At 42.9% G+C, this 14,679-nt stretch overlaps 1 protein-coding gene across 1 annotated transcript in view; it reads left to right on the plus strand.

The window, feature by feature from the left end:
- pkd1a (polycystic kidney disease 1a) overlaps positions 1-14,679 on the plus strand; it is a 76,136-nt gene that overhangs the window by 39,518 nt on the left and 21,939 nt on the right. The window contains exons 17-25 of the mRNA XM_037765020.1: positions 739-914; positions 1,604-1,734; positions 1,910-4,545; positions 5,849-6,046; positions 6,138-6,437; positions 6,560-7,005; positions 7,643-7,793; positions 11,599-11,751; positions 13,954-14,094. Coding sequence (XP_037620948.1) covers positions 739-914; positions 1,604-1,734; positions 1,910-4,545; positions 5,849-6,046; positions 6,138-6,437; positions 6,560-7,005; positions 7,643-7,793; positions 11,599-11,751; positions 13,954-14,094 — 4,332 coding nt within the window. The remainder of the gene's footprint in view (positions 1-738; positions 915-1,603; positions 1,735-1,909; positions 4,546-5,848; positions 6,047-6,137; positions 6,438-6,559; positions 7,006-7,642; positions 7,794-11,598; positions 11,752-13,953; positions 14,095-14,679) is intronic.

Genomic DNA, 14,679 nt, shown 5'->3' on the forward strand with positions numbered 1-14,679 from the left:
GTTTGAATGGTTGAATGCTGACATGTAGTGTGAAGCGCTTTGAGTGGTCGGAAGACAAGAAAAGTGCTACTGTATATAAATGCAAGTCCATTTACCATACAGTTTCATATACAGCATCGCACAATCAACGTGACAAATATAGAACAGCTTTGGAAAGCATGGAGATTTGCCATTTTTTAAAAAGATTTTAGATATTATTGTATTTCTGTTAATTACATCTTAAAGAATGAAATCTATTGCGCATGCAAACTGTATGGGTGATTTTTGTGCTAATGCAGATAGAATTGTTCAACACAACACTCCCCGTATTACTATAAAATCACCAAAGTTTTCTTGAAGACCTTTCTTGGACATGATTTTTTGTTCCTAAAGATTATCGATTATGCAATATGCTGACTATTTTCTCGAATAATTGTTGATTAATAAATGTCTGTAAAAATGCTCCCAGAGCCCAAAGTAACAGCTTGTTCTGTCTGAATTCCAATACGCCAAAGAGGTTCAACAAAACCAGCATGTATTCACATTTAAGAAAGTTGGAACCCGTACATTTTTGCATTTTAGCCTAAAAAATGACTGAATCGAATCACTACACTTATCGATTAATAGACTAATGGTTTCAGCTCTACTAGATAGGTCACATGATATGTTGTGTCACAATCAAAGCTAACGTACTGTAGATGACACAAGACTTCAACCTCTTACCACCTGTCTTACTGGGTCATATGGCATCTCTTCCAGGTGACGGCCATGAACCACGTCAGCACCCTCACAGAGCATTTCAACGTGACCGTGGACCGGCTGCAGCCAATGGCCAACCTCACAGTAAAGGGTGTGCCAGATGTGGTCCCTCAGGGCTCCACTCAGACTCTCACCACCTCTGTGCTCGTCGACATGTCTGTCGCTGCCACCTTCCGGTACGAACATAGGGGGGGGAGATGGACAGAATCATAGACTGATAGACGGATGGATATCTTCTGTGGTGTTTTAAAACAAAAATAATACAAACAAAAACTATTTTTATCTCTCTCTCTTCTTCTCTTTATGTTGAAGACTGAGTGAAAACACAGTGCATCTGTTTGTGTTTGACTGCTCCTTTCTCCTCCTCTCTCTGTCTTTCTCTTTGCTCCTTTCTCTGTTTTTGTCTTCCTGTGCGCCATAATAGCACTGCAGCAGTCATACCATGCACAGCCTTGGATTTATAACTGTGTGGTTAGAGCAGATTGCTGACAAGAATTTTCCCTTCTGCTCGGCTGTTTCCCCTGTACTTTTTTTCCCCCCTTTTTCTTCCACTCTTTCTCTTTTTACTCAGTTCTCTCCCTCCCTCTTTCACATTCCCACCCTCCCAACTATGGCGCACTCTTTCACTTAAGTTTCCCTCCAAACTCACCATTCTCGGTCCAGAGAGACTTCCTGAGTTTTGAGTTTCCACTTCTCCTTGTCCAAAAACCCTCTATTGCCTCGTCAGAGAAGACTCCCACTTTCCAGCTAGTGACTGTGTGTGTGTGTATGGAAATGGTTATCAGTGCATTTATTCATCTAAGTTCCATGTATTTCTGTGAAGGTCCTCGTTTCATGGTTTAACATTGTCTCTGTTATGCTGCAGATGGTCTTTCGGTGATGGCGGATATAAGGAATTTGAATCCAAGCCTCCCCATGCCGCCTCCCTCCTCTGCCCAGACTCCCCCAATCAGGTCCTTTTAAGCAACAATGTCACCTATATTTACTCTCAGCCAGGTAAGCCCTCTCCCACCTCCCTATCAGCAGTACTATCTTTTCTAATGGAACAGCAGCAGACAATTTAATTTGACTTTGTTTCAATTTACGATCAGAATATTTTAAGCTGGTAGATAATGACATGAGGCTAATTTCACCCCCTTTACCTTCTTCTCTTTCTTCTTCTTCTGTACAGGAATATACACAGCGCTGGTGTCAGTGTCCAATCGCTATGAGAACATCAGTCAGAGCATCAACATGAGCGTCTACAGCATCCTCACTCGCGTCGATATACAAACAGAGCCGAGACTACTCCTCACTGGCAAATCAGCCGATTTTGAGGCTCACCCTCTTCCCTCACCCTACGGCATTCACTACGACTGGCACTTCGGAGATGGTTCCGCTACGCTGCAAGGTCGCCGCGTGGCGCACACCTATGCACAGAGTGGCGTCTTTAATGTCTGTGTGTCGGTGAACAACACCATCAGTTCTATGGAGGCTTGCGCCGGGATGTTTGTGTACGAGGAGATTGAAGATTTAACAGCAGAAAGCTCCTCTCCCACAGAGCTTCACAGTCCTACTACAGTATCGGCACGCCTTGCATCAGGTAATAACATCACATGGACATTCTCCATGGGAGACGGGACCATCTACACACCCTCCGAACCTCACGTGTCACACAGCTATGTGAAAGATGGCAACTACACAGTGAACGTGACGGCCGCCAACGCCGTGAGCTCCGGCTGGACAATCCTGCCAGTGCAGGTGTTTGTCTTCCAAGTTGTGAGGATGGAGCCGTCCGGGTGTGTCCAAGAGCGGACCTCCGTCAACTTTCAGGCCTGGGTGTCCGGAAACGCGTCGGCTCATCTTTATGAATGGAGCTTCGGGGATGGAAGCCCGAACGAGACACACCACGGTAACCCCAGAGTCTCGCACACCTACTGGACAAGTGGGAACTACCACCTCTCTCTGCTTCTTTCCAGCGGGGTAAACAAGGCCACTAAGGCCAACTTCTTCAACTGGGTGTGTGTGCAGCCAGCTTTAACCAACATCAGCCTCACCCTTGAGAAATCACACTATGCCGTCGGGGAGGAGATCCTGTTCGAGGCCAGAGCTGAGCCAGAATTTAACTACAGCTATCAGTGGGACTTTGGTTTAGGGGAAGACCTTGTGCCCATCAGTGGTTCTGGGAATATCGTATATACTAATACGTATATAAACCCAGGTCATTACAATGTGACAGTCACCGTCTTCAATAACATCTCCACCAGTAACACCAGTGTTGGGATTGATGTTTTGATGCCCATAGGTCCAATTGTTATTCAGCATAACAGTACTAATAAGTACAATAACCTGACCCTTAGAGCACCGTACGCTTTCACAACATCCTCCATGGCTACCAATGTGACTTACGTGTGGAACTTTGGAGATGGAAATGTGCTTACAGGCCAGAATATCCTCCACACCTACAACATCTCTGGATACTACAATATTACATTGACCGCAGGCAACACAGTGAGCAGGAATCACACTACTTTACCAGTTGCTGTGCTTGCACCAATCCGCGGGTTGACCCTCAACTCCAGCTTGGTAAATGTCCCTCTCAATGCCTCAGTCCACTTTGAGGCTCAAATGTTGGAGGGAGATGGAGTCCGGTTCTCTTGGATCTTGTGTGACCGCTGCTCCCCAATCGCAGGGACCCACACCATGTTCTACACCTTCCGCTCCATTGCTACTTACAACATCATCGTGACGGCGGAGAACGACGTAGGAACGGCACAGGCGAGTATCTTCCTGTATGTCCAACGTGAGCTGGAGGGGCTGCAGATTTTAGCAGAGGAGATTGGAGGAGGCGGAGGCGGAGGCACGGCATTGGACAGCTGCTGCTTTGCTACAAACCGTGGTGTCCACCTTCAAGCAGGATTAAAGGAAGGAACCAACATGACGTTCACTTGGAACGTTATAAGAGAGCTAGACCCCCTCAGCTCAAGCTTCAACATAAGCGGGAAGACAGTGGAGGTGAATTTCTCCACACCAGGCCCATGTGACATCCTCCTCCGGGCAGCCAACCTCCTGGGCCAGCTGTCCGTCAACAGAACCATCCACTTCCTGGAACCAGCCGGAGGGTTGGACCTGCAGATCAGCAATAACCCAGTTGCACTCAATGCTCCAACTAACCTGACAGTACTGAGTGCTGAAGGCTCAGACCTGCAGTACCGTTGGTCTGTGAACGGGAACCCTCTGCAGTGGAACAAGCACTGGAAGACCCACACCTTCATCAGTCCTGGCCTTAAGCTTGTTACTGTTGAGGTCTTCAATGAAGTCAGCTCAGAGGTTCAGTCAAAGATTGTCAGTGTCCAGGAAGTCATTTCTGGACTAAGATTCACAGCTACCAATGTGACAGAGAAGGGTTACGTAGCAACAGGCGTCAGCGTCTCGCTCCAGGGGGAGGTACTGACAGGAACCAACGTGACGTGGACATGGCCGTTGAAAGGAAGAACAGAAACGGGAAATAAAACGTCTGTGATTTTCCAGGAGGCGAAAACAGCCATCGTTACTCTGAATGCGACCAATGACGTCAGCGGGCAAGTAGTTTCCAGAAAGTTCTTTGTTCAGGACAAGATTCAGGGTTTGGAGCTGAGGGCAAGTAAAACCATCGTAGCAATCGATGAGAAGGTGGAGTTCACCATATCTATGGCAGCGGGCTCGGACGTTCGCCTCACCCTCAGCATCAGCGCAGATGCTACTGTTATCCATGAACCCAACCAGACCTACGTCCACAAATTCAGCAGGGTGGATACGTACATGGTGAATCTCACTGCTGTCAACCAGGTAAAGTCAAAGGAAATACATATCGCACACAATACGATCACATAAAATGAACCCCGTCGCATCATTCTTTTTCACAAAATGTACAAATAGTCTTGTCATATCTCAGATGTATAATGTGCAGCTTTTGGTAGCATTTACCAATGAATAGATAAGGATAAATAATACATTTTCTACTTGCCAGTCTGCCCATAAGTCAACATATATGCTGACAATCCAATGACACTATTCTTGGAGCACGCCGTAACAAGTGTTTTAAGTGTCTTTAGTTTTCTGCAAACTGCTCTTTACAGAAAGACTTTGACATGACTAGAGCATGCATCAATATATGTGTTGCACAAACATATACCTGAGCATGTTGTTGACATGTCTCTTGTCATCCATTGAGTTATCTGTAAATTGGTGGCCAAGATATTTGACCTAACTGCTTACTTTAACCAAAATATCACTTAAAGTCGGTATGTAGAGTGTTTTTAAGCAGAAATCAGGAAATATTTATAACTTTTTAATTATCACTACATTTCTCGTTATGGCATTAAAGCTGGGGGAGGAAGTATGTTTTTGGCATCATTGGGGGAAAAAAATCCATAATAACGGTTCAGCATATTGTAATTCAAGTGTTCTGAGAGGAAACTAGACTTCTGCACCTCTTCATGGCTCTGTTCTCAGGCTTTAAAAAATCTTCCTTTGGCCAATCACAGGTCATTTCAGAGAGAGAGCGTTCCTATTGGCTGTCATTTTCTCTTTATTTTTTCTCTAATAGTTCAGCCTTCTGCGTGAGCTCAGTTAGCAGAAGGCTGAACTATTAGCAACATTTTCTCTCCATCTCGAAGAGCCTCGAATCACAGTATGTCATCTCAAAGGGCTTTACAGGCCCACACGTTTGCAAAGAAAACTGGACGATAGAGATGCCGCTATATAAGGATGAGCATCAAGCATCAGCATCACAATGATGATAGGGATGGTGTTTGAAATGAATGACGAGTACTCGTACTACTGTTTGAAGCGTGTGCACATGCCCCCCCTTGTCTGGTGGGAGGGGCTTAGGACAGAGAGGGGGGAGAGGAGAGCTGCAGGATGAGGGCTGGATTTCCAAATTCTGGTGTGTTTTAGCTTTTTTTTTCAGAAAAACTGCCTACACTGGGCTATCACTTGAATTACAATATGCTGAAAGGTTATTATGGAATTTTAGCCTAATAACAGTAAAATAAACTGCCTCCCCCAGCTTCAACTCTGACTCTCAAAACCAACATAATTTAATCAAACTAACACACTGCATATATTTTGTTACAATGTGACTATCCAGGTTAGTTCCAAGTGGCGGACCCTCCAGGTGGAGGTGATGGAGCCGGTGCGTAATCTTTCCATCCTGGGAAGCTGTGTAGCAATCCCTGTAGGTGTAAAGAGAACGTTTGTAGCCAACATCCTGACGGGCAAGCCTGTTCATTTCCTCTGGACTTTTGATCTGCACCACCTCCACAAGAAGCCGCATATGGGCAAAGAGGTGAGATCACTTATCTATGAATATTAATAATAATGAATAACTATCACAATATAGCAATGCTGACTTATCTCAATGAATCACACAACCACAGGTGTCCTACACGCCAGAAGAACCAGGTTTATTGATCATCTACCTGAAGGCCTTCAACGCACTGCACGCTCAGAACGTCACCCAGCGTATTATAGTGCAGAACCGGCTGACCGCGGCCGTCCTGCATGCAGCGCCTCTGGACACTTTCATCAATAAGACGGTGACCCTGATGGCCTATATCACACCCAGATCTAATTCTGTGGAGTGCTTGTGGGACTTTGGCGACGGCTCTACTCCAGTTCACACAAACAGCACATCTGTGGCTTATGAGTACAGATACCCAAGACACTACCGGGTCCAAGTATGTTTCTTTGAACTACATTATTCCATCTATTATTTATTTGTGGATCTGTAAAATATGATGCTGTATGTGAAAGCTTGGCATCTTCCCAGATTTCACCAGCTTGTTTTTCTCCCTGCCAGGTGAACTGCAGTAACCTGGTGAGCTCGGTGTTGGCCCATGTGGAGGTAAACATCAGTGTATTAGAGTGTGAAGAGCCAGAAGTGCAGGTGGTTCAAGCCCCCCGTCTGGCCATCTGGCGCTACCAGCCCACTTTGGTGGAAGCCAGTGTTGACCTGAAAGGCTGCCTACGCTACGGAGCTCAGTATCTCTGGCAGATACTCTCGACACCCTCCTGTGATAACGACAGAGACCTCCGTATTCCTTCTGGGTTGGTGACTCAGCCCTCTCAGTCTGTGCTTGTCCCAGTAATTCGCCTGCCGGTGGAGGTGGATGTGCGGCGGCTACAGCTGTCGTTGCCTAAGATGACTCTGGCAGCAGGGAACTACACCTTGGTGTTTTCTATGTCCTATGAAGGCGTGCCGCTAAGGAAGGCCGCCTGTCTGCAGCTCAGTGTCATGGCTACCAGGTCAGTGGGGAAACTAAATGATGAGACTCTCTCTGTGGAGTACATCCTTTCCCTCCTTTATTTATTGTTTCTAATTTCTTAATTAATTCTGCAAATGATATACAGCTTGATGCAGTATGACATTAACACAATAATCCACCCAAAATCTTAATTAATTTTAATTAAATTTGGAAGTTGTAGTCACCAATTAATACCAGTTGCAATGGATTCTAATGGTGACCTAGATTCATGGTGAAAAGAAGTCCATAGAAACGTCTCAAATGGCTCCTGCATCCACGTGGAAGCAGTGTCCCATTTAGCAAACAATAATGTAAGAAAACATAGAAGAAATCAGCAAACTGAAATTAATTTCACCCCCAGATGACGTAAACAAATCCCTGCATACACAAAACAAGCGTTCAAGAATTTGGATTTATAATTTGTAAATGGACGGGATAATGAAAGGAAGGACAGGAAAGAGGTGTGTACCCTTCTCTGCGTAGGTTTCACAAAGACGTTTAAGCGAATCTCCACAAAAGGGTAATTGCAGCTCAACTGCTATAACTTGATAACTAGCTGGGGTTTACAAGTTGAATTTGAAATTTAAAAACTACTTTGTCTTTTTTTATGTTAATTTTAACCCTTTTTTTCTTGTCAGGCTGATGCCCATCATAGAAGGGGGCACCTACAGGGTGTGGTCAAGGACGCAGGACCTGAAGCTCAGCGCGGTGCAGTCCTACGATCCCAACATGGACCCAGACTTCCAGTCACTACTCAACTACCACTGGGAGTGTCTAAGCACTTCAAAGGTAAGAGCAGGAATGAAACAAAACTGAAGAAGAGTTGGATGAGCTTTTTATGGTTGAATTGTCAGTTTCTGTTGCTTACATGACGCATGTTTCCATTCACATGACATTGTATATGAATATGCATTCAAGCCCTCACCAGGAATGTGGATTGTTTTATTCTTTTTAGAGGTTTACTGTCAGTGTGTATATTGTGGGAGAGCAGGTTATTGTTGATTCTCTAAAAAACACAAAAAATGTGCTAATAGTCGTTGCTATAGTCATTACTTTTTCCATCACTATCCCTTTTATTATCAATCAGCAGTGTTTTCCCTTGACTATTTTTGCACATATAGGAACATTTTATTGATTTACTTCTTCCAGCGACAGTGAAGTACTGATTGAAGTCATGACAGGGCGATGAAAAGCTACTTATAAAAACTATGTTGCAGATATTTGAGCCACACGTTGATATTGAAATAAGCTATCTAAATGCAGTAACACGTAGCAAAAAGAGGGGAGCTGTTCAACGCAGAGAAGGGGGGAGGGAGGGGACGGGGTATATGTTCAATTTGTGAACAAATGCAGGCACTAAAAGGCAAAAATAACGAGAGATAGATATTTTTTTTATCCTGTTTGAATAGCGCCAGGAATCACACATATGATGTTCGTCCATTTAAAAGATAATTTTCTAAGTTAAGAAAGTTGCAGTTTGTCGTAGTATCATTTAGTTTTGTGTGAAACCGCTCAGTGAACTACATCTCTCGTCTCGCACGATATACATCACCAACACTAGCTAGCTTTCTAACTTAGCTATGTTCCACGCATAAATGAAACGTTATCTTACCTGATGCAGCGACTCCTGGTCTTTATATCAGCCGGGAAGCGAAAGAACATGTGTGAGTACATCCCAGTACGAAACACACAGGCAGCGTAGCTTCAGCGAGACAGAAAGTTATGACGTCACTATGCGACTTTTGGGTGTTTAGTCTTTTTAATTACGTATTTTCACAGTCTTATACTTCAACAGTTTTACAACAAACTACGACTTCATTGACTTGCAAAATGATCTTTTAAATTGACAAACATCATATGTGTGATTCATGGTGCAATACAAACGGGATAAAAAAAAAAACTTCTCTCACCGTTGACTACCGTTCATATTTTTTACGAAATAAGGTCCCATGGTGGTCCACCGGTTGGGGCGTGACTTTGTCTCTCTATTAGTCACTTGAAATAACGAATGTAGAAGGGCTGTCCTTGACCAAATAAAGTCTTAGTCGACTTAAACTGAGTTTCTCAACAAAGAATCACACTAAAGCACCACTTTAAACCTTGTTTACCAGAGATGTGCTCATACGTTTCTTAGAAATATGTCATTCAGCATGAAAAAAAACATATAAAAAACAGTTAATAGACTAAAGAAATCTAGGACCAAAACGACGATTAGTCTGCTAATTGACTAAGTCAATTTTAAAGTTTATTAGTAAATTATGTATCTGTTAGATTAGTAAATGATGAGTGGACAAGTGGTGTTTTTAAATGTCTTGAAGTACAGGAGGACTCAGTAGAGTTCTGCTTTTGCTCCCGTGGTTAGACAGAATACTCTCTCTCTCTTTCTTTTGCTATATTCTCAGTATTTGGCTTGAGTCTGATAGAAATAAAAGAGTGTTGAATTGTTAAAACCCAACTCTGCTCACAAACCTTTTATTGATCCTTTTTTGGAGGACAGATTTGATTCTGCAAAGGAGACTGGAAATATTACGTAATGTTCATCTGGTCATGGGTACTGTAGCTGCCTTCAGAGAGGCTTGGCAGCATCGATGTGAGGAGCTCAGTTCAGGACAGTTTGTGAGTGTGTCTCTTGAATGCCGAGTGTGTGTGCGCGTGTACGGCACACGCGTGTGTGTGTAAATTCATTTAGTGTTTTTCACACTCACTGCTTCCTTGGCTTGGTGGGAACACATTCTGCCTGTGCAGCAAAAGACCACAATATAAGACTTGATGGGATGGGTGTGTTCTGCAGGAGTGTGTGTGTTTATGTGTTTGTGTGCGTGTGTGTGTGTGTGTGTGTGTGTGTGTGTGTGTACATCTAAGCAGACAGGCATTTAAAGGGTTATGTAATGGTTTAGAGATAAATTCAGCATTCCACAGCTGGTGCTTTGCTCCCCACCCTGACAATTACTGTACACACATAAACAACGTGCACACATAACACACACACACTCACTCACAGCTGCGTGGCGCTGCTGATAAAGAAAAAGAAGGACACTCAGTTTGACCACAAAGAGTGAAACGGTTTTGTACTCTGGGTAGAAACGGAGAAAAGGAGTCGACAGAAACACAGTCGATCAAACGTTCTGCACTCTCCTGACCTTGGACGCGGCTAATTGTAGGAGAAGATAGAGTCGATTTGAATTGGGGGAAAAATCTTTCACTCTTAGACAATGTTGACTTCTTTGACAAAGTCTAATGGCACACTTGTCACAGTTGTTAGTTGATAACCACCCATTTTCTTTACAAAGATTTTAAAATCAGTGTGATTATGGTGAACAAACAGAGGGATTGTTTAATGACTATTTTATTACTATACTAAAAACTCCAAATCTGAGGAAGTAGGATTATCCCAAATTAAAAGTCTTATTAAAAACATACATCTTTACATAATTTGCTGATCTGATATCATAAAAACACAAAGCGGCCTCACCAAATGTCTTGTGGGGGAGCTGTTATTGTTGTAGAATGAAATGAAACATTCTAGGAGTCAATTTATGAGCAGTGGGGTGATGTGATCTCTTCTGTACGGTTAGATCTTGGCTGCAGCTCTCTGAAATAACTGTGCTTTTCTTATAGATTTTTTAGATAGTAAAGAGAGAAGTAGAAAAAGAGGTTTTTATGACTTTGTTTGAAATTTAATTTAAAAAGAGCTTAAAGCTGAAGTAGGCGAGATTGGAGCAAATATGATTTAAAAAAAGTTATTTTATAAAATGGAAACCTTATGAAACAGGTAACCTGAAAAAAATCATGTGCCTCTGTGTCCTCCGGTGTCCTCCGGTGGTCCTAACGGCATCTGCAAGATTTCACATACCGGAGGAAAACAAGCAGTAAGGTCTGATCTGAGATCCGCTGTCCAGCTGCCGTCTATGAGAGCCAGCTGTCAATTACTCACGAACTCTGACCAAACGGTCAAACTAAGCAGCGCTGATCAAATATGAATCGATATTCTGTTACTGTAATGCCTATTTCTCTCCTCGAATGTTTTCAGAATCATCTTGTAGTGCACGGTTTAGCTGTAAAATGAGAAAGTTTGTGATGCCCCCGTGTGAAATCTGGTGAAGGAACGCCAAGTTCCTGTCACATGACCGGATCACAGCCAATAGGAACGCTCTCTCAATGAAATTACATGTGATTGGTCAAAGTCTCCTTTCACGGGCAAAATTTTTTAAAGCCTGAAAACAGAGCCATGATGGGGTGCAGTAGTCAAATTATCTCTCAGAACACTTGAATTACAATATGCAGAAAGGTTATTATGGAATTTTTTACCAATTAAGCCAAAACTATACTGCCTACTGCCACTTTAAGTTACTATAGTGTAATTGAGCCTCTTGAGTTCCTTCTTCTAGTTTCAATGGTTCTATGTATTCATGTGAAACTATACCTCAATTTAACCCACCTCTATCAATATATTGCCTACCTTCCCTCTGAATATCAGTGCTGCTGTTACATACCAAACCCTGTTCTCATGTTTTGCAAAATAAACATAAACATGCACAAACAAAACACTTCTAAAATGATGGCCCAATTTCTCCCTCCCACTTCCTGCTTGCAGGGCGCAGAGCACTGCTCCAGTCTGAACTTCGGCCTGGGCACCAGCGATCCGGTGCTGGGAATCTCCGGCTCTGAGCTGGAGGCGGCCGTCGAATACACTTTCAGACTGACCATCAGCAAAGACGGCATGCCTCCAGAGTCCACCACACAGACTGTAAGTGCACACATTCTCCTACACACATGAATACATGCAGGGTGCATAAGTCGGTGGTTCCCAACCTTGGGGTCAGGACCACTACAATGGGTTACAAGACTAATCTGAGGGGTTACAAGGTGATAAATGGGATTGAAAAGAAGAAAAAAAACATTGTTCTGCTCCACAAATTAGATTTTTTCTTTACTTTTTAAAAATGTTATATACGTTTCTTGTTACATGTACTGTAGACAGATTCGACGAATCTGCAATAAGCTAATATCGGACGATATATCGACCTGGCTGATTTATCTGTCTTAAGGCCCAGACACACCGTCATTCAAAAAGGGAAACCGGAAGACCGAGGACTGCAATATACAAGCTATTGTTATGATATGTACATGAAAAAAAGCAGCGTTTGCCGACCATCTTCACACCACTCTCACTCACCACTTAGCTTCATTCCAGACGGCCATGTCGCTGTGAAAATATCCGTGTATTGGAATGATCAGATGAGAGGAAGATGAAAAATGTGAAGAGCCTTCTGTGTGTGCCCTCTTGACTAAGTCGCTGGCTTGCTTTCCTCACTTCCATTTCTCTTCTCGTCCACTGATTCGCTTAAGATGAACAGTCAATCAGAGTGATTTCTCTAAACGACGGGCTCTGCCACCGATTCAACATGCTGAATCAGCCGAAAAACCTCGAACCTTTCCAGACTAGAGCCGACGGTGCGGGACACACCGCAAAAACTAGGGCAACAGACCCTCACAGACAGCCCCAAACTGTCCGACGCCCGACCGTCGGCTTGGTGTGTCAGGGCCTTAACTCTAATATACACGCCTTATCATAATTACTATAAACAAGTGAGATCTTTGTCAATGCAATGGGGAGGCCATATCTCTTGCTTGCAGCTTTATTCTCTCAAAATAACCCTGTTACATCCTGTTAAACAAAATAGTGCTACATTATGTGCCTAATCCATCTTTTCTTACTGTAACATTAACATGTTGGACATGTTAAAAGTGAATCGTCGTCGACCTTTCACTAACTCTGACTCAGCCCTCGATTACTAGAAGGGACTCTGCTTTCAGAACAGTGGCTCTTTGTAAGAATAATAGTAATCTCTCTGTAATTTGTCACACATGGCAATCAGGATGTGTGTTCCTGGTGGAACACAGTGAAAGATGTACTTTAAGCAGTGGTTGTGTTTGCTTTGGCTTTTGCTGTTTGAGTATCAATGTAGCGATGAGTCACCTTGAGGATGTTCAATATTTTCAGCTTCTATTTGGTCACGCTTAATAACATGTGGATACACGCACACTGATAAATAGTTAATTAATGAATAAATAATAGGGCCGTCAAAGTTAACGCAATAATAACATTAAGGCAAATTCATTTTAACACCATTAATTTCTTGTTTAGAGGTTGTTTAGAGGTTGTAACAGGCTCATTTTTAAAGCTAGAGTGAAGATACTGGCATCATATGAAACTAGGAAGACCTAAGGAATCCATTGGTACCAACCATGTTATACTAGCTTGTTGCGAAGGAGGCTAAATAACGCTGCAAACTTGCGCTAAGTTTTGGCGAGGAAAAACATGGCATAGCCATTTTCAAAGGGGTCCTTTAACCTCTGACCTCAAGATATGTGAATGAAAATGGGTTCTATGGGTACCCACGAGTCTCCCCTTAACACACATGCCCACTTTATGATAATCACATGCAGAGTATTAAATACTTGACAAATCTCTGTTTACGGTACATTTTTAACTCATAGAAAATTTGCGATTAACTCGTGATTAATCACGATTAATCATGGACAATCATACGGTTAATCATGATTAAATATTTCAATCGATTGACAGCCCTAATAAAGAAATAAAGTGAAAACAGTCAAATGTGAAGCAAAACCCATCTACCCTTTACTCTTATTGATGGAATAAAATAAGATAAAAGAATAAAAGATATTGAAAATGTTTTAAATTGGAAGAAAGTAAATGTGTTCTATCTAGATATAATATGGTATGACACATCCTATATGGTACTGGATATATGAGTGTCAGAATGAGAAACTACACGTAGAACAATAAATGTTTGTATTTAGTGTTTTTAGGTGGTTGGGATGGTTTGGCTCGGCTTTCTGATAGAAGTGACTGCATCCTATTCACTGATGGAATTTCTAACATTTGGCTGCATTTATATATGTGTGTGTGTTTGTGTGACAGGTGCTCGTCCAGAGTGGGGATATTCCCATGGTGTCTCTGGAGTGCGTTTCCTGTAAGGCCCAGTCCATCTACGAGGTCAACACGAACTCCTATGTCTACCTCAGAGGAACCTGCACAAACTGCCAAGGCTTTCATCGTGGGGTAAACACACACACACACACACACACACACACACACACACAGGCACACACTCCAAATCTAACTCTCTGTGTCACAGCAAAATGATGTCACTGTACCATAGAAGCGACTGTGAAATCAGCATTTCCAGATCCTTTTCCCTCCTCTTCCTCTTCCTCATTCTCCTGCTCCTGACTGTCGCTGGGATTTGTGATGCAGGCAGTTTTGTGTGGGCGTGGGAATGAGGTCATTGTGCAGCTGGAGCGAGGACCAATATGTTTGGTCCTTACAAACACAGGGAAACATTTTGAAAGACAAAACATTTGTTCAGTCATTGGGCCTCAAATTGCACATACCAGCTGATTGCGCTCAGCCGTACTCCAACCTAGGTCATTTTTGTTTTTATAATTACACTGTACTTCAGTTTCCATACTGTGCAGGGGTAATTTTGAATTTGGTACAATTGTCACTACGTGTGGTTCTCACATGTACATGTGCCATCAGACGAGTAAAGCTTCATCTTTAATGCTTGTATGAAACCATCAAAGTAAGGCCCCACACGCATACAGATATTATTAAAAACGGAATACTTTACTCGCCGTTTAAAAA

The sequence above is a fragment of the Sebastes umbrosus genome, chromosome 3 (assembly GCF_015220745.1).
Source record: "Sebastes umbrosus isolate fSebUmb1 chromosome 3, fSebUmb1.pri, whole genome shotgun sequence".
Taxonomy (NCBI): domain Eukaryota; kingdom Metazoa; phylum Chordata; class Actinopteri; order Perciformes; family Sebastidae; genus Sebastes; species Sebastes umbrosus.